Source organism: Triplophysa rosa, linkage group LG4, assembly GCF_024868665.1.
Source record: "Triplophysa rosa linkage group LG4, Trosa_1v2, whole genome shotgun sequence".
Lineage (NCBI taxonomy): Eukaryota > Metazoa > Chordata > Actinopteri > Cypriniformes > Nemacheilidae > Triplophysa > Triplophysa rosa.
Window position 1 is genome coordinate 14,158,333 of NC_079893.1, and position 26,189 is coordinate 14,184,521.

Here is a 26,189-nt window from a genome sequence, read left to right on the forward strand (position 1 = left end):
GAGTCAGTTCCGGGCTGCGTAGAGGTGGGCCGTAAGATCAACATCGGGCAGCAGCTGTTTTTAATAGCATTTACTCTCTACGTGTTCTGGGGGTCTCTTTGGGTTAATTGACGTTTTATTCTAAAGATCCAACTGTTAGTTATTATTACTCACGCGAACAGAAAGATGAATTACATATTTGGAGTTATCGGAGGACAGTCAGCAGGCCCACAACCGACCGGAGCAGAAACAGTGAGTTTAATTTCTGTTCGTGATGATTTGTTTAGTGAAAATAACTTTATTTCTGTGATTTAAAAGCAGTGAGTGTGATTCTGTTGTTTATTTGTATGCACTCAACCCCTGTCCATGAATTGTGTTTATATGATGCAGATCACCTCTCATGTGTTTGTGATGTATGGGCAACAAGGGCTTTATTAACAGTTCTTGTGTGTCTGTCTGTTCGTTATCAGGTTCAGAAGCTATGTGATCGTGTGGCTTCATCCACCCTGTTGGAGGATCGAAGAGATGCTGTCCGAGCCCTCAAGTCTCTGTCAAAGGTGACTAGCAAGTGTTGATGTCATGATGTTGTGAATTTACAGGTACATCTCAAAAAATTAGAATATCATGAAAAAGGTCAATATTTTTTGTCACTCATTTCAGAAAGTGAAACCCATATATAGATTCATTACACATAGAGTTAAATATTTCAAGCCTTTATTTCTTGAAATTTGGATGATTATGGCTTACAGATAATGTAAACCCAAAATTCAGTGTCTCAGAAAATTGGAATATTACATAAGATCAATAAAAAAAGGATATTTTAAACAGAAATGGCAGGCTTCTGAAAAGTATGTTCATTTCTATGCACTCAATAGTTGGTTGGGCCTCCTTTTGCATGAATTACTGCATCAATGTGGCGTGGCGTGGAGGCAATCAGCCCGTGGCACTGCTCAGGTGTAATGGAAGCCCAGGTTGCTTTGATAGTGGCCTTCAGGTCATCTGCATTGTTGGGTCTTGTGTCTCTCATCATAGATTCTCTGTGGGGTTCAGGTCAGGCGGGATTGCTGGCCAATCAAGCACAGTACCACCATGGTCATTGAACCAGCTTTTGGTACCTTTGGCAGTGTGGGCAGGTGCCAAGTCCTGCTGGAAAATGAAATCAGCATCTCCATAAAGCTTGTCAGCAGAAGGTTGCATGAAGTGCTCTGAAATTTCTTGGCAGATGGCTGCGTTGACTGTGGACTTCAGAAAACACAGTGGACCAAAGTCCTCTTTTCAGATGAAAGTAAATTTTGCATTTCATTTGGAAATCAAGGTCCCAGAGTCTGGAGGAAGAGTGGAGATGCACAGAATCCATGTTGCTTGAAGTCCAGTGTGAAGTTTCCACAGTCAGTGATGATTTGGGCTGCCATGTCATCTGCTTGAAATATTTCACTCTATGTGTAATGAATCTATATAATATATGGGTTTCACTTTCTGAAATGAGTGACAAAAAATATTGACCTTTTTCACGATATTCAAATTTTTTGAGATGTACCTGTATATGCTTGATAGTATTAAAAGTAAAGAGATCTGGAGTGCTATATTAGCTCCTTTATATCAGCACTGATCAAAAGACTTTGAGCATCATCACATTATTTAGTTGCAGAAGTTGTCAAGCGTCTACTTTAATCCATATAATATTTAAATATTGGCAAATATATACATAGATTGTTTCTATGAAACACGTGTCAAGTAGGCTTTTAATTACAGAAATACCGTTTGGAAGTGGGCACAAAGGCAATGGACCATTTGCTTCATATACTGCGGACTGACAGGTGTGTTTCAAAATATTTTAAAGTATTACATGCATTGTTAACTTCTGTTGTTTTTTAAAATGCTATGGTGTGATATGGAGTTTAGGTTAATTTAACACACATTGTGATTTTTCTGGTAATTTTCTGAAACAGCTCGGATACTGAAATCCTGGGTTATGCTTTGGACACATTATACAATATTGTTTGCAATGATGAAGAGGAGGAACCAGGTAGGTTAATGTTTTCTAAACTTGGCTTTGAGGGTTTAAATTGTGGATAGTAAAACTTCTATCCTGTTTCCTTATTTCTATGTATAGCATTAAAAAAAAAATTTCATTGAATTGATTCAGTAAACATAATTTCAGTCTTATGCTTGTGTATATCTGATCTTCCTCCTTTTTCTTTTTATGTTTAATCCAGATGATTCTGAAGGTAAAGCACTTTTTTTGTGCATGATGCTGTCTAACTACTAGCCTATCCATGCCTTGAAAACCATAGAGTTGTCCTCCAGCATTTGATTTTAATCCAGTTTTATTCATAGAGGTTTTACGCTCTGCTGATTATCCTACAACACTAGTGTATGGGAAAAGTTTACAGTGAACAGAAACTCGAAATGTTGTCTTGAGTTCCATGTAATATATTTTGTGTTACCAAGTAAATTACAGAGTCTGTCAGCAGCAGTTCGTCTTGCGTGTTTTGTTAAATTCAGAAAGTACTCTCAGAACTTTCGGGTTCACTTAAAGAAACTTAAAGACGAGGTAACCGATTTCCGAATTATGCTTTAGACAACTGAGTCGGGCAGAGTACCAAAACAACCTTGTAGCCAATCAGCAGTAAGGTGCACTGTGCACAGGACGGACATTAGTTGAGCCGAGCGCTGATGAAAGCGAAAGATGGCGGTAGGAGTGTGTTTATTTTGGTGATTTGAACATTAACAACAGCTAAGAGAAATCGGACACCCTGCCTTTAAGTTAATGAAAACTTTTGTAAACATGGAATCAGATTCAATGAGTTTAAAATAATTTAAATAACTGGATATACAGTGTGTGGTTCACTTAAAAAACAAGCTTAAACAATGATCTTGTGCCTGAAAAGGAGAGTATTGTCAGTAAATTTGTCCTGGAATTTCCCATGTAGTTCATCTGCGTGAGTGTGATTTGTGGGAAGAGGTTAAGGTTTGAGGGTTGTTTTGTGTCTTCTTGTTATTGGAGGGGGGGGGGGGGCATTTGGGGTTGGCTTTGTTTGTATACATTTACCCATGTCCACTGTCTCAGTTTCCTGAAGGAATAGCTCACCCATAAAAGGAAGATCTGTAGATTTATTCACCCTCATTTCGACCATATGGATCTCTTTCTTTCATGCAGCAAAAAGAGCAAAAAGAAGGATGTCCTACCTATTCTTTTCCATATAATAGAAAGGGAATTGGGACTAGCAATCTCCAAAATATTTATAAAGCACCAAAAAAGTAGTTTGTGAAATGTATACACTATATTCCCAGTCTTCCAAAGCTATGTTATAGCTTTGTGCGAAGAGACCTAAGATTTTGATTATTCATTCAAATTGTCGTCATAGCACTCAAATAAAATATAGTATCATATTTCAGGTGTAACGTCAAACGTGGTTTTCATGTATGACAAGTCGTCATTGAATAGTCCATTGAGTTTACAAGGTCATGAGAGTTATGAGTTTTCATTTAGGGTCCGCTATTCCTTTATCCTGTGGGGTGATGTGCTGTTTTGTCTTTCCCTCATTGTATTAATACACTCTTTGTCAACAGACACATTTCTCTGCTTTTCCTTCTGATGAAAATAGCTTATTTACCAGCTCTTGCACTGTTATCAGGTGGCTTTAGCACAAAGTATCCCCATCCAGCTGGACAGCTATTATTCCCTGCATCATCATAGCAAAATATTAAATTTCCTTCCTTTTATCTGTTCATCCCTACATCTTATGAGTTGAACTTACAAACTAAAAGCATCAAAAATGATCTGTATTCTCTTTCAGAGGAGAACCATCAAAAGCAAGAGGATGATATGGGAATTCAGTTTACTGACAAGTTTATCCAGGAACCAGATAATGTCACTCTTCTCCTTACACTGTTGGAGGTAGGTTTAGAATCAGCTGGAATCTTTTGTTATAGAGGAATCTATATGGAATATTTCAAATTCTCTCATACTTTCCTCACACTCATGCAGTCCCAGATTTATACGACTTCCTTTCAAAGATTTTTTTCTGCCCAATTTGCTTATTAAACTTTTATAACAACAAAAGGACAGATACAGGAGAATGAAAACAAATATTTTCCCCCACATCGCCCCCAACCCCAAATAATACAAAACATTATAATTTAAATTAATCACAATGTCACCATATGTGACCCTGGATCACAAAACCAGTCTTAAGTAGCACGGGAACATTTATAGTAAAAGACAAAAATACATTGTGTGGGTCAAAATTATCAATTTTTCTTGAAGATATTTTGTAAATTTCCTTCCTTAAATATATAAAAACTTCATTTTTGTGAGTGGATGGTCTGCCACAGTGCCCCTGATTAACAACTTCAAAGGCAATTTTCTCAATATTTTGATTTTTTTGCGCTCTCAGATTCCAGAGTTTTAAACAGTTGTATCTCAGCCAGATATTGTCCTATTCTAACAACTCATATATCTATAGAAAGTTTATTTATTCTGCTTTCAGATTATGTAAAAATCTCAATTTCGAAAAATTGACCCATAATACTGGTTTTGTTGTCCAGGGTCACATATTTGAATTTAGGACTTGGATAGGCTTGTTTTAATTTTTGGGTGAACTATTATTTTAAGAACAATGTCTTTTGGCATTTGACATGTTATTTTCTAAAGTTGTTTGACTGGTTTGTCTGTGGTAGGAGTTTGACTTTCATGTGCGTTGGCCAGGTGTTAAGCTTCTAACTGCACTTTTGAAAAACCAGTGTGCTCAGGCCCAAGGCATCATCCTGGTGAGCCCCATGGGTGAGTCCAAAAATGTGTTGATCTAAATAAACCCACTCAAGGATTTGACTCCGAAGTTTGTGTGTTTTTAGCATGCTTATTTGGGGTTTCCTAATGACATCATACATGTATGATCTAGTTAGCACTTATGATCTAGCACTTATGTTACTAACGCATTATTGTTTGTTTGCTTTACATCCATTATGTTCCAAAAAAGAAATATTTTTATTTGTACAGAAATAATTAACTGATTAAAAATTTGATGGTTATGTCATTTTCCAAACTCAGCTGTAAGTGTGCAAATGTGTCCTCTGTTTTCGAAGCGCACTTCACTTCTTTGTCAAATAATTGCATTTAGTTTCAGTGAAATCATAAAACCATTGCTGCCGTTTCATATGGTGAGTAATATGTTGCTTCACACGGCAGGAGTGTCCAGGTTAATGGATCTACTTGCTGACTCCAGGGAAGTCATCCGAAATGATGTAAGTGATAATCCTCACTTCATTAACATGTTTTACAAAAACCTTTTACTTAAGGTAATAAAATGAAACCTTTATTTAAATTAAAACATTATTTTTTGTCCTTAAGGGTCTTCTGCTGCTTCAGCAACTAACCAAAGGCAATGCTGCAATTCAGAAAATCGTGGCTTTTGAAAATGCTTTTGAGAGACTCCTTGATATTATCACAGAGGAGGGTTCAAGTGACGGAGGTAAATGGTTAAAATATTTTAAATAGTGAAATATACAAACTGGCTTTTAGAAAGAGAAACTTGTGTGTTTTTAAAGGTCATTCATTTACTTCCATCCTCATCTCACAGGTATTGTGGTGGAGGACTGTCTCTTATTGTTGCTCAACCTCCTAAAGAACAATAGCTCTAACCAGAATTTTTTCAAAGAAGGATCTTATATCCAAAGGATGAAACCGTGGTTTGAAGTGGGGGATGACAACTCTGGCTGGTCAGCACAGAAAGTCACCAACCTGCATCTAATGCTTCAGGTACAAAATATGAGCATGACACCCTGTGTTGTGCAGGTTGTTCTTACTCTTGTCCAATGACATCAGTAGCCTTAAAGTGTGAGGAGTATGCAAATATATCTTGATTTCTTTGGTCCATATGTAGCTGGTGCGGGTGATGGTTTCTCCAGTAAACTCTCCAGGTGGCACATCCAGCTGTCAGAAGGCCATGTTCCAATGCGGGCTCCTCCAACAGTTATGCACCATCCTCATGGCCACAGGTGTTCCTGCAGACATCCTCACAGAGGTCAGATAGGTCTCAGATAATAAGCCTCATTGGCTTCATTCACACTAACTGCCCAGATCTTTTAATGCATTGAACATATTTATTCACCGTTTGTCTTGTTGTAGACCATTAATACTGTGTCAGAGGTCATTCGTGGCTCTGATGTGAACCAGGATTACTTTGCATCTGTTAATGCTCCATCCAATCCACCAAGGTCTGTGTTCTTTACCACACCTCTGTTGAAGCCCAATAAAACATTCTCTGTGTTGTCTTCTAAAGAGTGGGAAATATGAACATGTTGGGTGTTTTCTTCAGGCCTGCAATTGTGGTTCTTCTCATGTCTATGGTGAACGAGAGACAGCCGTTTGTTCTACGCTGTGCTGTACTTTACTGCTTCCAGTGCTTCCTCTACAAGAACCATAAAGGCCAGGGGGAGATAGTAGCCACACTACTGCCCTCCACTATAGATGGTAGGGGTTTTACAGACTAGCAAGTTCAGTTTGACTTTTATACATGGCAACAGTAAGAGAGATAAAGGACTCCATCCCAGCGTATCATTTTCAGATATATAACTGAGAAAAACGTTCTTGTACTTTACCAGACATGCAGAAACACTTTTATGTAGTAAGTGATGTATGCAATCAGATGATTGGTCACTGAAAGCTACCAGGTAAAATGTGATCAGATCCCACAAGATCTGGTTTGCGCTTAATTAGCCTACTGATCTCCACTTTACAGTTTCTTCTTCTCTGCTACATTGCCTGTATGTTTCTTGTTTGTTTTTACTCTCAAATAACTTGATTTATTTGGATCCTGTTCAAGAATCTTATCTCTCCGTCCCCAAGCTAATTCCATCTCAGCGGGACAGCTGTTATGTGGAGGCTTATTCTCAGCCGACTCTCTGTCAAACTGGTGTGCCGCTGTGGCTCTGGCTCATGCGCTGCAAGATAACCTCACCCAGAAAGAACAACTGCTCCGGGTACAGTTGGCCACCAGTCTGGGCAAGCCACCTGTTTCCCTTCTGCAGCAATGCACCAATATTCTATCCCAGGTACCTCTCTTTACTTCAATGTTTCAGCGTTTGTGGGAATCTATGACTTTTTAGATACTTTTAGCTCTTTTTGGGCCAAAGACTGGCTGCGCAAAAGCCACTTGAATTTTATACTTGTTGACCTTAACATTTATACAAACGGAATGTTTTGGCTCAGAATTTCTACCATCTGTCTGCCATCAGTGTTTCTGCTATTTTGGATGCTCCCTCTTGAAAAGACCAACATGTGTTATGTTTCGGATGTTGGTGTGCTAGTTTGTCTCCAGGTTAACAGTCAACAGTGTTTTATTGGTGTACATCATGATGACTATGCACCAGTTAAACCAATACCAAAACAACTTCAACCTGCATTGAAATTCATGCCGGTCTGAGTTGTTTTTTTTCAACAGGACTGGACTGGTTATCTCAAGAACAGTATTTAGTTTTGGGATATTTTCTCAGATCCCATTAAACTTTCATTTATTTTGGGAAACTAGGATATCATCAGAATGGTAGCTTGTGGTTATCACTCACATTCAATATGAAATGTGCTGTGATTTTTGCAGGGTGATAAGCTCAACCGGAGGGTGAGTACTGTGCGTTGGTTTGATGTGATGGTGTGGCTTGGTCTCAGCAGGGTTGCCCTACATTTTCCACATTGGGGGTTCATTAACTGTTTTGCTGTCCTTCTGTTTGCTGTTTCCGTCCTGTTTGTTGTGTGCCCTAACTTACCCTGGCAGCCCTGGCTTTTACCGTTTGGTTTTTAACTGCTGACTGCATGTGGTCTTTTAGTCTTGTTCTATAAAATACAGACATTTTAGATCTGTTTTTTAGCTCTTTAAAGGGGTTCTATTATGCTTTTTCAGAATTTCAACCTTTATGTAGTGTTGCTACTTAAGCATAAAAAGGTCTGAAATTTTAAAAAGCACAAAGTCCACTCCAAAGGAAGATATTCTCTCCGACAGAAAATACTTTTTTAGAACTAAAAGAAACCGATCAATCAAACTGCTTCTTCTACAACAACAAGTCAAACGTCACGTGCCTAAAACATCACCATGCAGGCAAAACTGACCAGTTTTTACACCTAAGAAGTTTGCGGTTATGGTAAGGGATAGGATATGTCCAAAGCACTCTCTAAATGGTTGAACATTTTGTATAAGGGCATAATAGGACCCCTTTAAAATCTCTCACCTCTTTCTGCTTAGTTGAATATATAAGTTTTAAAGTAGCTTTTTTAATTACATTAGAAATTTGTTTGGAATGGCATCTTAAAGGGTCATATATAAGAAATTTCATGTATTCATTGTTTTTTTTTGCCATTGCTTGTTACTAAACTTAGTCAGTTACTGGCTGCAGTTCACTTTACGGCCACCAGTGTCGCTAATAACAAGTTTATGAATTATACATTTAAAACTAAAAAAATTATTAGATTAATAATAACACTTTATAGTGTGAATTTAGGTTCATTTGGACATTTTTGGGGAGTTTCACCTTTTATGTGAATTCAAAAAAATGTCCTGTTGTTGCTGTTTAAAAAAAAAGTTCAAATTCTTTTTTCATTTACTCATCCTCATGTCATTTCAAACCTGTATGCCATCTGCAGAATATGGTCCCTATTAGGGCTGAAACGATTCCTTACTCGAGTAATTCAAATACAAAAAATCATAAAGGCAATTTTTGTTGCCTCGAAGCTTTGTTTAATCCATTTAACTACAGTACACACGGAGCACTGCGTTTCCCCACGGACCGTTATTACTAACGCACAGCCCACTAAACTCTATACATGTTACAGGGCTCTCAACTCTCACGCATTCACCGTGAGACACACGCATTTTAGTCTGTTCACATGCTCACACGTATGTCTCATGCTGATAAATAAGTGATAGGCTGCATTGAGTCCATAAAACTAGATGCAGACTAGTGGATGCTGAATCCTGTTATTTACACATGCCATCGGCTGTTTGTCGTGTCTGAGTGAATGAACTGCACAGTTTAACGTGTTACACGCTCATGAATTTGTCTGCGTCTGCGCTTTATGAGGACATGAACTTCATCTCCAGAGTTGCTCTCTCATTGTTTGAGTAAATAAACAGATATACTAAAAAATAAGCATCTTCCGACAACCTGCCAAAATAAAAGTCTGGTTAACTCGGTATTTTATTTGGACAAATATATTACAATTTAATAGTAAAAAAAAGAAACTAAAACTAATTTAGATCAACTAAATGTGACCCTGGATCACAAAACCAGTCTTAAGTAGCACGGGAACATTTTTATTAAAAGACAAAAATACATTGTGTGGGTCAAAATTATCGATTTTTCTGTTATGCCAAAAAACATTAGGATATTAAGTAAAGATCATGTTCCATTAAGATATTTTGTAAATTTCCTACCTTAAATATATAAAAACTTTATTTTTGTGAGTGGATGGTCTGACACAGTGCCCCTGATTAACAACTTCAAAGGCAATTTTCTCAATATTTTGATTTTTTTGCGCTCTCAGATTCCAGAGTTTTAACGGGTGTATCTCGTCCAGATATTGTCCTATTCTAACAACTCATATATCTATAGAAAGTTTATTTATTCAGCTTTCAGATTATGTAAAAATCTCAATTTCGAAAAATTGACCCATAAGACTGGTTTTGTTGTCCAGGGTCACAAATGCATAATGCATAAGCTGAAGTTAGTTGTTTACCTTTGAAATTATTCTTTCTATTTCTGTTAATGTTTCTTATTTATACATTTGTATTATATTGCATTTTGAATGTTATATGGCAATGTAATGTATTAAATTGGATAACTTTTCACAGATATTAATTAGAGGTGCACCGATTGACCGGCAAGAGATCGGAATCGGCCGGTATTTCGTATGATCGGCCCGACTGGTGACCGGCTGGTCAGTCTCACGTCTCGCCGATTCCAAGCTGATCTTCTGTTGCCCGTGATGCGGGCAAGAACGTCACAGCCGTCAGTACACTCAAAGCCGGACGTAAACATGTAAACGTGCGCGCGCACAGCCTGTCTTTCACGGCTCGTTTATACTCGCATGCGTGTCTCTGCTGACTGACGCGCATCTCTCATATCCGCTGACTGCACGCGGCGTGCACACGCATCAAGTACTGTACACACTGTAGTTCATCTCTCGCTGCTCCGTCTACATGGGGTATGTATGCTAACAGTGATGCTATTAGCATCATGCTAAACTCTGACACATGCTAAACTCATGTTGAAGTCGTTCACTCTGTGTAAAACAAACGTAAATTCCACTCAACCTGATTCCTTGTCTTACGTTACAACTGGTAATTTCATCTAGGTAAAATGACATTCAACACGACTTCTACTTGTTTTTAAAAATCCAAAATATAAAAAAATGAATAAATCAACCAATATATGTGATGTATATCTGATTGAGTTCTTTACTAACACAAAAAACTGCAAATACATATACATCTTTAGAGTTGAATTCACTCATATGATTTTTAACTTCTTTATTGAAGTTGCAGCAAAAATCAACCCACTTCTTTTAATCCTACAGACACAAGATAAAGACAATTTATTTTACATTTCAGAAAAAAATGAAATAAAGCAATGTTAGTTTCATAAACAGAAACAGACAAGAATAAAGTTGAAGTATTTTATTGTTATCTTAGACTTTTGTGAGATGAGTACAAAAATGAAAAAGGTAAATTAAGTGACATGTTTAGTTATATTTTATTATTTGTACTTCTTTTCAGTCACAGTGTTTTTCAATTTAAGAGTTGTTTGGGAAAGAGAAGATTCTGTAATTTAATGCAGCTTGGAGAACTGCATTTAGGGAAATTTGGGGAAATTGTAATGTTCAGTCATTTATTCAATGAAAATAAAAAAATGTGTATTGAAGAAAAGTTAATATGGTTTTATATACAGTATACTGTCAATTATAGTTTGTGGATAGAAAATCGGAATTGGCAAAAATCAGAATCGGCAGGTTTCACTTGTAATAAAATCGGAATCGGCAAAGAAAATTGCAATCGGTGCATCTCTAATATTAATGTATGCAATTTCAGCAATAAAAAATCTTTTTTTTTCTAAAAGGGAAACAAATTAGTTGTTCATTTTAAGAGACCTGTCGTATTTTCTCTTGTATATTTAGTATTGCTCTTTAATAAAGAAAAAGTATTTGTTATCGGAATACCCGATTAATCGATGGAAAATCAGTAGAATACTCGATTACTGAAATAATCGATAGCTGCAGCCCTAGTCCCTATTCATGTCAGTGGCGGATCTAGGATTTTTAAAGGGGTGGTGCAACGGTGTGTCATGCATTCTGACTTCTTTACAATGTTAAACGTGCTGTCTTCTCATGCTTAACATGGTCAACTTGTCAAAAAACGTAGTATTTCTGTGCTCGATACACTCCCCCAGCGATCGTACAGGTTTCGGAACGTTTTTTTCGAACATACAGTATAAAACTGTTTCGTAACAATTTTTCTTAGTCCCTTTTTGAACAATTCTCCCGGAAAAGCACGTGGCACACCCACGCGGCAGCAAGGAGAGCAGGAGAAGGAGCATGCGCAGACGTCACTTTCACTTGTGTGCAGGAGAGAGAGAAAGCATACGTTCGCGAAGTTCAGGTGTTTGTTTGTTCACTGCATTTGGGTGATGAATGTTGTATAAACGGTGGATATAACGCTGGATTTGGAGATCGTTTGAAACTGATATATGGAGCCGTCCCAGCGCTAAAAGATGCCAGACATGAACCGCATGCGGTGAGTGAAACTGATGTCTGTGTTTTGTTGGCAATGGATGCGCACGTGCTTTAGTTCAGCCATACCCGTACCCCCCCCCGCACGCGCCGTATGCTTTCGGAAATAATCATACAGCTGTATCTATCTTTTATAAATGTGATCAAACTGAATACTCTTCAAAGATACGAAGTATGCAATACTACTCTATAGGTACTCAAGATTAATATGAGGTTGGCAGAAACCGCGTGTGTTAGGGCCGCTTTAAAAAGCAGGGGCCACAATTTACAGAGGGGGGTGCAATTCTTTTTCATTTTTCAATTGCTGCTGGCACTACCAGATTTCTGAACAAAACACTGGAGATGAGTTCTAGAATGATGCAGGTTATTGATGATAAACAGAGATTTAGGATGGGTTGCACCAACAAGGATTAGGCTTAAGCCCCTGTGTCCACCGAGGCGCTTTTATGCGGCTGAAAACGCCAGGAGCTCGGCTGAAAAAAACACCCGCTGCAGGCGCAGCGTTCTGCCCCAAGTTAAGGATTCTTCAACTCTGGGTGCCCGGTCACGCTGAGTGCGAAAAAAAAGGCAGCTACTGGCGTTTTCAAAAAATGTGTCGTTTCCGGCAGAAACGACTCTGTGGACACAGCCCCTTAATGTTTGTGTTAGACATATGGAATGGTGAGAAAACATTGTGATTGAACGTTTTTTGTCTTGAACGTTTTGAGAGTAGGCAGTCTTTTGTGGCTGCCGAACGCCTTCAACCACATGAGCGTCTACACCACAAACACAATCCGGTCGAATGCGTATTCAACTTCTTCTGGAAGTGGTAGAAAGTCAACAAGCTCAAAGCGTTTCACACCCCGTTTACACCTGTATTTAACGTCATCCACTTGTGATCCGATAGACCAAAACGCATATCATGTGTAGGCTGAAGAGAGGACAGGGGCTCTAACTAATTCTAGTTATCTAGTTAAATGCCTGTCTATATAAGGCACAATGGTGATAAAATATGGATTGTGGTCTCTCTAGCTCTACTTTGAAATGACAGTGCTGACGATTACAATCCTCCCACTTCAATAGTTTCCCTCTGCCTGTTTTTTTATGGATTTAAACATGGTAAATAACATTCAACCCTCTTGACCCATATGCAGATATGGTCATATGAGGTTTGGGGCAACCTGAAAATCTAACATCAAATTACAGATTACATTTTTACAAATGACGGGACATGTTGATAAAATATATATTAGCTGAATGTAAACGTATCGCAGTGTTCTTTAAGACTGTGTTGTTTGTGTTTCTATGTGTGTTTGTGTGTACAGGGCAGTAGGGTGCAGACAAAGGTGGGTCTTCTCATGCTGCTCTGCACCTGGATCTGTAACTGTCCCATTGCTGTCATGCATTTCCTGCACAATCAAGACAATGTTCCCTTCGTATCCTTCTGTCAATACACACCTGATCGACTTAACAGACCAACACCGTATCACTGTTCCCATTATATTTGTAAAATGACTAACTTGAATTTGAAAATAGTTTATCATTCTCAGAGCAACTCAGAGTATTTAACCATGACTTGCACAGTCAATGGGGATATGCCCATGATTTTGACTGAAATATAATGAAGGTTCGGCCTTCTTTTTTAGTGTCGTGTGTAGCGGTTTTAGCTAACGTTATTATATTGATGAGCAAAGCTCACCAAATATGGTTCTCCACCAGATCTTTCAAGATCATATCCATGAAATTAGTTATTTAAAACATCAATTTCAGTCAAGGAATTAGTTTAGCTCAAAGGAAAATACGTATAATAATCATGATCAAATATACATATTTTACGGTCTCTGATTAGTAATATAAAGCATAACAATACTTGTATGCATTCGTCCAGCAAATGCCTCAATGATATTATATACTTTACATTATCTCATGGCCATAAGTAACGTGACTTTACCAAACAGGATTTAGAGCAAAGGTAGTGTAAATCAAAACACAGTAAAAGGGACCAAGTCTGTGAGCGTGAATACAGAAAACCCATCACAAATGAATTTATATGGTTGTTTATTAAACTCTACTCTACATGGTAAACAAAACAATGACTATCGCATAAAACAAACAAATACATGAAACACAAATGCGCTAGGAAGCGCTGAGAGAGAGAAAGAGAGAGAGAGAGAGGGCATGGCAGCGATTTCTGAACACCAATAAAAATCATCTTTAACAAAGAGGCACAGACTTAACGCAGCTATTCTATAAATAGAAACGGATACTTGCAAGCTCTGTGCTGGACCGATATCCATATGCGCGTATAGAGATGGAATTGTTCAAAAGGTTTCTGAAGGCAAGTCCTGCCGAAAGTTTCGGGCCTCGTGATCGGCCGCATGGCCTAGCCACGTGGCAGTAGAAGTCCATTGTTCCATCCTTTCCCCCAGGGGGGAAAGGGCAGTCTCGGAAGAGACGAAGCCGGAAGAGAAGAGAAGCGAAGTTTTCAGAGCAGGCTCTTTATTTAAACTCACGAGAGGGCAGGCCCACCTGAGTTTGAATCGACCAATCAGAGTTGAGCAGGGAAGAGGTACTTTGTCCACTCAACAGCTAATTTGCATCTTTATGACCTCCTGGCAACTTTACAAAATATCATTCCCAATTATAACATAATGAAAGGAAAGTGTGCTATGGTCACACAATGTATATAAACAAGGAGGAATTGTAAAGACAAACATTTATATATCAAATATGCTAAGGTTTGAAGTGCATCAAGACATGATTCATTCGGCGGTACGAATACGAACAAAGCTTGAATTAACTTGCCTATTTAACAATTACAGATTATTTAAAAATGGCAAGAGCGACGACATATAACCTAGCTATTTAGATATATTTATAGAAAAGGACAATTGAATCACAAGTTCCTATTTGTCAGAGAAGTTTCTCTGGTTAGCCAAGTTTCAAATTAGACAGAGAGACTTCTCTCCTCTGCTTTGAAGCTTAGGAGTCGTAAAATATCCAACAGAGAAACAAAAGGTTATCAACACTCTCAGTGAGAGGTTTTGACTCTGGTCTTTTGATGATCGTATCAAGAAAACTGTCATGAACAGCAGGGGAAGAACCCAATTGCAGGCAGCGGGGAATGAAGGGGTTAACAAGGACTTTATTTAACAAAAGATAAAACACAAAACAAGAACCCACGTGGGGGTAAAACAGTAACAAAGGATAAACAGGAACATAAACTGACTAGACTAAACTAACAAAGACTTAGTACAACACTAGACAAAGCTACAATGAACTAACACTAACTAGACTTACTGAAGGATCACGAACAGGAACACGAGCAAGGGTCAGGTAACAAAAACAGCACAAGGCACAGAGGTATAAACAGAGACAGCAAACACAATGACCGACCACAGGACAATGAAACATGAGGACTATTTAAAGGGGAGCAAATCAAGAGGGAACAGGTGCGGGACATGAACTAATTAACAAGCAATAACGAGACGAAAGGGCGGGAACAGAGTCTAGACACCGGAGAGAGAGGGAATGTGGAAGGCCGAAACTTCTCTCTCCACATCAAACAAGGGATCCTGCCGTGACTCTGCCACAAGATCAAGAAAGCCATGACAAGATGAGGCAGAATCACGACAGAAAACAGGAGAAAGGGGGGGTGGGTGAAGGGGGTTGATGGCTCTTCTTTTAATGACTCCGACAATTTGGCTTATGCTAAATTCTCTACATAATTACATGATTTAGATCTAAAGTCTGATTTGTAAGTTTCTTTAAATGAAGTCTAGCTAACAGGTCAGATCTCTGAAAACCTGGGTGAAGATGAGCGACTGGTTCAGGGTCTGTGTGCCTTGCTGTTGGGGATTTGTATCTACTACAATGACAACAGCTTAGAGAATTACACAAAGTAAGTTCTTACTATATTCTTTTTCGTAAGTTTTCTCAGCTTTTTGTCTTATAGCAAAAGTTGTCAATATGTTAAAACAATGTTATGTAAAATATGAATAATATACTGATTTGTTTTAATTAGTGGATTAAAATAAATAATGTGTTAAATATGTGTAACATGTAAAGACTGTAATGTTATAGCGAGTAATCCATATCTGTCATTTACTGAACAGTATGTACAATATGACATGTTTCTCTTCCTTTCAATAGAGAAAAGCTGAAACAGTTGATTGAGAAGCGCATAGGGAAGGAAAACTTTGTGGAGAAGCTGGGCTTCGTAACCAAACATGAACTGTATTCCCGTGCTGCTCAGAAACCTCAGCCAGCCTTTTCCACCCCAGAGCACATGCTGTTTGATCATGAGTTCACCAAACTTGTCAAAGAGTTAGAAGGTTAGTGTTGGAGTCCTGGGCACAGATTCTTACTAGTCAGCTGCAATTATGACTTGACCCCAAAAAATTCTAACAAAAGGTTTCTCAGTGGTTTACAGTAGTATCAGATGTACTTAAAAACATACTAAAAGTTTACTAAAGTTTGACTCCAAGAAAGGCCCCATTTTCAAAATGGTGGCCGTCAGGTCCTTAAAATTACCATTACTCCATTGTATTCCTCCTAGACCAGGAATATTGGTGCCTGATACATGTTTTGGCCATGTAATATTCTTATTGGCATATTTGCATGATAGATAAGTGATTACAAGTACAACTATATATTAAAGCAATTGGTTACAAGCATATTTATGCGAAAAATAAGTACAATTTCCCTTAAGTAATTGCATATTTCTCCTTTCTCATATCGTTTTGCCTAGTGTTGGTGATTTCTGTGGTTCATAACCATTCTTTTGATTCCAATAAAGAATAAATTCATTAGAACTGTGTGGTACTGTAAAATTTGTCAAAACAGGGCTTCCACGTGAAGGCTCAGTTCTGCTAACCCCTTTTATTTTTTCATATATTTTTATAATGCTTTTTTTGCCTTTTGTTTTTTATATATTTTTTAATACTATTCTTATTTATACATAACTTTTTCTATTTTCTTCAGTTGTTTCCTCTTATTCTGGTTTATTTTTTATACTTTTTTGAACTGTGACCTTCACTAGATTTACCATTAGTCGTCACACTCTTCCTCCCATAGAGGTTTATTATAGTGATTCTCACAATTCCCAACTTGACATGGTCCACAAGCAGGCATGCACGGTAGTCCATATGTCCTACAACTGCACCGTTGTGATCGGCAGGCAGTTGTGCATCTGTCCACCAGCAAATAGTGCCTAATGATGCATGATCATGATCATCTCTGCTGCTTTCCAATGATTGACCTGTACTCTGGAGACAAAACGTGTATTTTGTCTACCTTGGATTTTGTTTGTGACCTGGCTATCAAACACAATGCTCCACCCGTTATTATGTTTGATCAGCCACTGTACTGGAAAGCAGCAGAAATGATCATGGATGCACCACAGAGTAGTCCCCTTAAAAGCATAGTCTTAATGCTTGGAGGTTTTCATACTTTTATGAACCTACTTGGTGCAATAGGCACACTGATGGAAGGAACAGGACTCTTTTGAACATTATGGAAGTTGTACAAAATGGAACAAAATGCCGTCCAGCACATGATGACTGTAAAGTCAGTGCAAAGAGCTTTTCGTGGACATTTGCTGGTGGACAGATGTCTCAATCACCTGGTTGTGTACGTCATCGCCTCTTAGTACACTTGCATTGTTTATTCCATCAGCTCCCTTCTGATGAACCTCATCTATATCAGAGCCATCTCTTAAGTTTTTACAGCAAATAGGGCAAGTTTCTTGGTTTACAACAACATGACTCATGGTCAAAATTGCATTTGGAGTGTACTTTTTCCTCAAGCTAATTCAACAGTGTCATCCTCTCTTAACACACTTACATTGTTGGCCTTTTTCATGTGTTAGAAATCTGGGTGGGGGGGTGGGAGATTTAAGTAGTCAATGATGAATTTTGTTTGAGCAAAATGGTATACACTGTGCTGCCAACAACATTTCAATGAGGCAAGCAATATCAAATGTCAGTATTCTTCTGAATTGCTGAAAATTGTGAATTTAGTTTTGTTGGGTTTAGTATAATGCCACCTTTATACTAATAACATCTATAGAGGATGCTGTCATGACTGTCAGAGAGGAGACGGGGATTCAATTGCAGGAAATGAGAACTTTATTAAGTACAGGGCAAAAAAGGAGAAATCAGTTTCCAGGCACCAGCAACACCGTCCAGTAAGCACAAGATTCCTTCTAGTCCCACTCGGTCCTCTGGGAGTCGCGAGAGACAGCGGGGAACTGCCTCAGCCCGGCGGTATCCACGGGAGAGACGCACCTCGGTCCCGGAGGTTTCTCTCCACCGGAGAAGAGTAAGAAGTTTGGTTGGTCCAAACCCGATGAGAGCTCAGTGCTGCCGGGTACCGTCCCGAGGGGAGAGAAGTCAGGAAGTGTGTTGGAGAGAGGTCCGGGGCGCCAGCGAAGACTAAGGGGCAAAACAAAGAGGAAGTGTAGAAAACCAAGGCACTGGAGCAAAACAAAAGAGAAAACAAAGGAACTAGGACCAAGACAGAAAACTAGGACTATGACTGAAAAAACTGAGGAATAACTATAACTATGACTTAAGACAGGAGCAATAACTATGACAAGACTTAGACATTGTACGTCAGGCAGGTCTGAAACAAACACAACGAGCTGACACTAGACAAGAGGACAAGAAGGAATAAATAGGGAAATCTGCAAACTAAGGATTGGCTACAGGTGTGGGGTAAATAAGAGAGCAGGGGAGAGTACTAATCAGAGAAGGAGCTACAGGTGTGAGTGAGGAAAGCCCAACAGGGAAACACGAGGGCAGGGCAGGGCAGATGACGCAGACACCGGACACGTGGAGAGCTGTCAAACGGCACTCCACGTGTTCGACAAAACAAAGTACACCCCCCCCCCGCAGGACACATGCCCCGAGAGACCCGGATCATAACAGGATGCATTACATATGTATTACCTTATTCAAATTTAAATGAGTGACCATTTTAGAGGGTTCATACACAGGCTTCTGTTCGGGATAATTCAGAGTTGTTTATGATCAAAGTTATACAACTCCAATTTAAGTTACTTTTGGGTGCAATAACTTTTAGATTGAATGTCAAGTCTGTGTTTAAGCAAAAAATGTGTCCAGAAACACGTACTGAGTAGGAGTTACATGACATAGGCTAAATCGTTTACATCTCTGGTTCACCCCAAACAAAGATAAAACCTTACAGTAATCTCACAAAATCATGTATTCCATAAGTTTGTAATCATGTCAGTGCAATTTAGACAAGTCCAAAGGATTCATAGACCCAGACAACATAGGGTTAGACACCAAGATTACTTGGCTAGGTCAAATAATGAAGGAGTTAGGATTTTAAGGGCTTCCTGCCCATCTTGGACGCCATCTTGAAAATTATACATTTCTAGTGGTCAAACTTTGGTAAACTTTTAGTATGTTATTAACGACATCTAATACTACAAAAAACATCTGAGAAACATTTTGTTAGAACTTTTTTTAGGGTTAGGTTTTTTTTTTCATATATGCAGCCGCCTATACCCCGGAATATATTTTGGGTGATTTGATCAGAAGGGGACAGTGCCCTGTTTACATCTACTACAAAGATCTGTCTTGGGCAATCTGTTTACAAGTGGACATTTGAGACACATCACAATAAATGGGATCAATTCTGAGTCCTGTATTAAAGGGATGGTTCCCCCAAAAATAAAATACTGTCATCATTTACTCACCTTCAAATTGTTCCAAATCTGTAAATATTTCAAACAGCTCTGGGGCACTTTTGACTACCATTGTTATTTTTCCTATTATTGTAGTCAATGGGGTCCAAGAACTGTTTGGTTACAAGCATTCATCCAAATATCTTTCTCTGTGTTCAACCAAACAAAGACAATTATACAGGTTTAGAACAATTAGAGAGTGAGTAGTTTAATTTATTTTTGTGTGAACTATCCCTTTAACTGAGCTTTAAATGTGCCTTCACATGATCTGTATCGCTACATTTGATAATCAGGCACACTAAAGTGTGTCTAAAATCAAAAGTAACATATTAGAATACAGTGTTGTGTGTTTGTAGTCACAAAATCAGAGTCCCTCACCTCAACAAAAAAAGTGGTCTCTAGAATCGGATCAGCTAAAATAAGTAATGTACTAAATTGTACACAAACATGAAAGTGTGGTATTAAAGGGAGCGTAACATGCACTTTAATCTTATTTGTTAATAGGCGTGATCACAAAAGCTGTGCTAAAGTCAAGCGAGGAAGAGAAAAAAGAAGAAGAGGTGAAGAAAACACTAGAACAGCATGACAGCATTGTTACGCAGTACAAAGAGCTGATCAGAGAACAGGTAACAACGCTATATTCAGTTTTTATTTTATATACTCATGTTTCCAGGTAACCTTACAGACTTCTGATGTTGATGCTTCTGATGGCATATATGATATATGTAATGTTCTGAATTACATTGAACCTTGGCACATTTTACTGTAGCACAGAATGGAACCTTGATTCATTGATTGCCTGTTGCTTTTGATCTTTGCTTTGTCATCATAAATTTATCTCACAAGTCTTCCATGACGGGTTAACTATGTCAACAATAGTGTTGGTAATCAGAATCGAGGTGATATTTTTTAATCAACAAATAAGTATGTTGATACACTCTATTAAGAAGTCAGTGCTTTCCAAGCACAGTGCTTCAACACTGTGGGATAGAGATTCTAAGTCAGTGTGAAGAATGTAAAAAAACTTTTTTTTATTACTCTAAGTACAAAGTAACCTAAAGTTCAATTTAAGACGTGTAAAAAGTGAAATTATGAATTACTGTATTTATTTAAAAAATGTATTACACAGTATATAGTGACTTCTGCTTTATGAATATCGTTTGACTGGTGTCTAAAAACAAATGTATCTTCGATTTTAGGACTCTCAGTTAAAAGAGCTGAAGGAGCAAATGGCATCACTAACGTCACAGAATGAAAAGCTCCAGAACACCACAACACAACAGCTCTCTCAGATCCAGCAGCACAAGGACCAGTACAACATCCTTAAACTCAAACTAGGTAAGAGCAGTATCGGTAGAAGTTTGCTTCTGTTCTCCTAAAATTGTAATGAATCAAAATAAAATAGTGTTACTAATACTGTAAAATAAGCCAAGTACTATCTCCGCCGCTTCTTATTTTCCCCCTACTTATGTTGCACCCTTTGGCACTTGGTTAACTTATGTTTGGTTCTGTGTTGTACACCTGTATGTTAAAGTGCAAAAGACTTAGTCATAATTGTTTTGTGTTTTTAATGTTTTAAAAACACTTTTTTGTGGTCTTTTACGTCTATTAATTTTAGTAACAATATAATAACTCCAGAAAGTCATGAGCAATGTTTATATATCTACTAATATATTAATAGTTCACATACATTTAAATATGAAAATATAGTATAACAAATATTATATCACACATTGAAATGTAATTACGTTTATAACTATGTAAAAGGTAATGATTTATGTACAAAGCATATATTGAAGAAAGTGTTGGTATTAAGTAATAACACGTTTATTTAATTTATTATTTAAAGAGTACATAACTAGGGATTTTTAAGGTCCTACTTTGGTTTATGGAGTGTCCAACAACAAGTCTATGTACATAGAAGGTGTAAAAACACAATTATTTCGTAATAATAGGCAGTTATTCTTACCTTACTTCTTGACTGACTCTCAAATGATTCGTTCATCAATTCATCTGTCTAATCCTCTCCTTTCCGCTAGCCTAGTCTGATGTTGATTGGTCAGATGGTCTAGTCTGCTGTGATTGGTCTACCGCGAATGAGGCTCACGAGCTACAGTGTTTGGGGGATAAGAGTGAAGTTTTCACGGGCAGTCCTAGCAAAACGTAGGCGGGGATTATATGTAGTGACGTAAATCCACAGCGGTTCGCGAATCGGACTAGTGACGACTCGTTTGCGTGATTCAGAGTCGACTCCCTTTTTTCCCAAGCCAATAACTTTATTCATTCACCTTCGGATTTACAACTTGGCAGACTGCTTACTTTCAAACACGGCAACATTACACACTGCGTGAAATGTAATTTTCATGATCTCGTGTTATGTACTCTTTAATTTATTAAAAAGTATTCCAGTGTTAGAAAATGAAAGTACATTACATTGTATATGGAGTTTTTTACAAGATGTAAAAGAAATGCATGTCAAATTCTTCTACTAATCCACTAATGGTATACATTGTGTAGGTAAAGATAATCAGCAGACAGGTAGTCAGGCAGATGGAGCCCATGTGAACGGCCTGCAGCTAGAAGAGTTGAGCCAACTCAGAGAACAACTGGAGGATCTACATAGACAAAACCAATCACTGCAGACACAACTCACTGAAAAGGACAATGTCATTTCAAGCCTGGTACGTTTGAGTGGAGTCTCTCATTCTAAACCCCAGCCTTTATATGCTATTATAATAGCGTTTCTGCCTTTTCTAGTTGTATCATTATGTTTGTTGTATGTAAGGAAAATGTTGATCTGTCACTCAGCAGATGGGGGTACCATCAGCAGAGGGATCAACTTCAGAAAACACAGAAATATTGAGGGTAACGTGCCATTCATTCCTTTCATTGTTTAATGTTCATTATGTAACACCATGCACCTCTCTGTACCTGCTCTCACAATTACACAGAATGCATTGAATGGAGTTCAATAGACATTTTCTGTGGTTGGTTACAGGAGGTGGAGAAGCTGAAAGCTCAGCTGCAAAGCCAGACAGCAGAGATCACACAGCTGCAGACTGAAAGGCAGGAGCTTCTTGGAAGATGTGAGACCAGGGTGAGTGTGTTACAGATATTTATTTATTTATTTGCTCTAGTCCAGTGCACTGTACTCTGAGCCGCAGACATAAACCAACCATGAACCATTTGTTGCATTTCAGACTCAAACATAACAAGAGCTTTTAATTTAATCGGCTGGCTGTAAACAATAAGCAAAAAAGTTTCTAGAACTTAGCAAATGTAAGCAGATGGTTCAATTTATTAATAATAAAAAATGATATACCAATGTATATAGTTTTTTTTTCTGCAAATGTAACATCCTTAACGCTAGAATTGCCCATATTCTACAGCTGCCCTACAGCCACACAAACACAACAAGCTTGGTCATTTTACCTGGCATATGATTTTAGATCAGGCTTTTCTTTTTTCTTAGGCTACAGTCCCAGTCACTGGAGAAGATAGTGGCTACACAGAGAAGATTGCAGAGTTAGAGAGCAGACTCTCCACTCAGAACACTGAAACACAAAAGCTCAAGGTGTCTTACTCAAAATAATGAGTGCTCCTCTATCTTCCTGTGCTTCATTTACTATCAATTTCATCTTCATTCGTGTTCATTAGTCTATTGATTGTCTGATCTCTGAAATTCTTTGTTTTTGCCTCCACTTCCGTCATACTCACTGTTTAATAGGAGGAAGTTAAAGCACTTCTGGAAAGCAAAGAATCAACGGAGAAAGAGCTTGCTTCAGCCACAAGCACAGTAGCCATCTTGCAGGCGGAGAAGAGCAAATTGCAGAAGGAGGTGCAGGACTCTAAAAAGGAGCAGGATGAGCTTCTCATGCTACTTGCTGACCAGGATCAGAAGATTCTGTCCTTGAAACAGAAACTCGAGGACTTGGGAGAGACGGTAAACTTGCACTCAGAAAACTGACGATTAGTTTAATACGGGTTCACTTTTGTGGTGTATTTTTAAACCGTTTTCCAATTTGATTATTTTTATTCTTTTGGTTTTACTGTTTCCCTGCAGATTGAAGATGAGGATGATCTGGATACAAAAGACCAGTTTGATGATGATGATGATGATGATGAGGAGGAGGAGGAGGATGATGATGATGAATAAAAAGTTTTGACTTGTGGAAGTGAAAGACTGCTAACATTAACTTCTCTCTTACATGCCTAGAAAAAGAGATTGAAGGCTATGGACATTTCATCTGATCTTCTGATTAACAGTTTTTTTTTTCAAGGCTACCTTTTTAATTTTAAGAGTTTGCTTGACAGTAGGAAAGCAATCCAGGGATTTCATTTACCCACCTAAACGAACTGGACCCATTTTTTGACCCATTCAATTAAAAAAAACTTTTAGATGCATATTAGTTTAAATTGCATCTAAACTAATATCTAGGATAATAAACACAGCGGAATGTTTCAAACCTCGAATCAAAACTCCCAGTGAGTATATCCTAACCGCACACAGATGTAGAAGATGGCTGGATTGCTCTTTGCACTAATAATGAAGAAGAGAAAATAAAATATGTGCTCCTCTTTTGTATAACATGGTGCAAAAAAGGTTCAGTCTGCTTTTCCGAAATGCTTGATAAGTTGAGTGAGTGGTGAGCGACGTCATTGATGTATGTGTTCTGCACAATTGCCTTCTCTGCTCAGGTGCATAGCGATAAACTTGTCTGTCAAGTTTTGGCCAATTTAATTTCGGTTTCACATTGGATCGCTGGCCAATAAATAGACCTTTTCTATTTAGAGGACACCATAAGAACAAGTTTTCTTTTTTTGTCCCTTGATGTCAACTGATTTTAGTATTTTTTACAGCTTATTAACAAATAATCAACCACTCTCAGCCAACTTGTTGCGTTGTGTTCACACTAGCTGCATGTTTCCCATGCGTTCTGATTTGACAACACTGTTGAAGACCCTCCAATACTTCAGGTTCCTTTAAGACTGGAGAGCTTTTGCTAAATTTGGTTTAATTTATGGATGAACAAGCCACATAAAAATAAACTATAATGCTTTTCTGTGATGTTTGGCTCTTGAGTTACTGCTTTTTGCATTGCCATTATTTTGCTCATCAGTAATGTTTTTACTTCGTATGTACTAATTTACCTAAATCTTACTCCTGGCTTAGATGCTGTACAGCGTGTCAGTACTAGGAGTCGGGATATACAATAGATATAGATGGGAATCAAAATCAGTTCTTGAAGGAATAGAATTTAGGTTTAAATAAAATATATTACAAATTTGTGCAAAACGGCAGATGGGTTCGAGACATCTGAAATTAGGATCCTGACTAGCTGGCTTTACATGATCTATTATACACTATTATACATAAGCTTATTACACACTATTCAGTGAATGTTAAATAAGCACGAATAGATCATTATTGATCATTAAATATTTCACTTGGAAAAAAGTATGTCTGTTACATGAATGATATGGTGAAATTTGAAATAACAAGAATCCAACAAAGTCCAGTCATACAAATGAATCATAAAATCTGTGATGCCTTCCTCTTTATGTACTTAACTGAACTTTAGTTTTTGAGGCATCTCACATTTAATGATTAGTCAATCATAGTGTGTTATTATGAGTAAAAAATAGCCTACAGAATAATACTAATAATATATATACAGGTGCTGGTCATATAATTAGAATATCATCAAAAGGTTGATTTATTTCACTAATTCCATTCAAAAAGTGAAACTTGTATATTATATTCATTCATTACACACAGACTGATATATTTCAAATGTTTATTTCTTTTAATTTGATGATTATAACTGACAACTAATGGAAATCCCAAATTCAGTATCTCAGAAAATTAGAATATTACTTAAGACCAATACAAAGAAAGGATTTTTAGAAATCTTGGCCAACTGAAAAGTATGAACATGAAAAGTATGAGCATGTACAGCACTCAATACTTAGTTGGGGCTCCTTTTGCCTGAATTACTGCAGGAATGCGGCGTGGCATGGAGTCAATCAGTCTTTGGCACTGCTCAGGTGTTATGAGAGGCCAGGTTGCTCTGACAGTGGCCTTCAGCTCTTCTTCATTGTTGGGTCTGGCATATCGCATCTTCCTCTTCACAATACCCCATAGATTTTCTATGGGGTTAAGGTCAGGTGAGTTTGCTGGCCAATTAAGAACAGGGATACCATGGTCCTTAAACCAGGTACTGGTAGCTTTGGCACTGTGTGCAGGTGCCAAGTCCTGTTGGAAAATGAAATCTGCATCTCCATAAAGTTGGTCAGCAGCAGGAAGCATCAGAAGCGTCTCGCCTGGGCTAAAGACAAAAAGGACTGGACTGCTGCTGAGTGGTCCAAAGTTATGTTCTCTGATGAAAGTAAATTTTGCATTTCCTTTGGAAATCAGGGTCCCAGAGTCTGGAGGAAGAGAGGAGAGGCACAGAATCCACGTTGCTTGAGGTCCAGTGTAAAGTTTCCACAGTCAGTGATGGTTTGGGGTGCCATGTCATCTGCTGGTGTTGGTCCACTGTGTTTTCTGAGGTCCAAGGTCAACGCAGCCGTATACCAGGAAGTTTTAGAGCACTTCATGCTTCCTGCTGCTGACCAACTTTATGGAGATGCAGATTTCATTTTCCAACAGGACTTGGCACCTGCACACAGTGCCAAAGCTACCAGTACCTGGTTTAAGGACCATGGTATCCCTGTTCTTAATTGGCCAGCAAACTC

At 38.1% G+C, this 26,189-nt stretch overlaps 1 protein-coding gene across 5 annotated transcripts; it reads left to right on the plus strand.

The window, feature by feature from the left end:
* uso1 (USO1 vesicle transport factor) lies at positions 1-24,534 on the plus strand. 5 transcript variants are annotated; one of them, XM_057330728.1, is made up of 26 exons: positions 1-231; positions 450-536; positions 1,732-1,796; positions 1,929-2,005; positions 2,196-2,207; positions 3,780-3,880; positions 4,663-4,765; positions 5,171-5,226; positions 5,333-5,453; positions 5,562-5,740; positions 5,865-6,005; positions 6,110-6,198; positions 6,300-6,454; positions 6,830-7,035; positions 7,581-7,601; positions 13,063-13,173; positions 15,520-15,638; positions 15,890-16,071; positions 19,956-20,077; positions 20,651-20,789; positions 21,969-22,132; positions 22,260-22,316; positions 22,450-22,548; positions 22,924-23,025; positions 23,179-23,394; positions 23,515-24,534. In XM_057330728.1, exons 1-26 carry the CDS (start codon positions 166-168, stop codon positions 23,605-23,607), a joined length of 2,883 nt encoding a protein of 960 aa, XP_057186711.1. In that variant the 5' UTR covers positions 1-165; the 3' UTR covers positions 23,608-24,534. The 5 variants fall into 5 exon arrangements, with proteins under 5 accessions (XP_057186711.1, XP_057186712.1, XP_057186715.1 ...); XM_057330729.1 differs by having other exon boundaries at positions 22,263-22,316; XM_057330732.1 differs by lacking the exon at positions 7,581-7,601.
* The last annotated feature ends 1,655 nt before the right edge of the window (positions 24,535-26,189 follow it).

Coding starts and splice junctions, on each gene's coding strand:
- uso1 (XM_057330728.1), top strand. CDS start 166: ATGAATTACATATTTGGAGTTATCGGAGGACAGTCAGCAGGCCCACAA. Junction 4,766..5,170: donor CATCCTGGTGAGCCCCATGG/GTGAGTCCAAAA, acceptor TTCACACGGCAG/GAGTGTCCAGGTTAATGGAT. Junction 22,133..22,259: donor ACAATGTCATTTCAAGCCTG/GTACGTTTGAGT, acceptor TCTGTCACTCAG/CAGATGGGGGTACCATCAGC.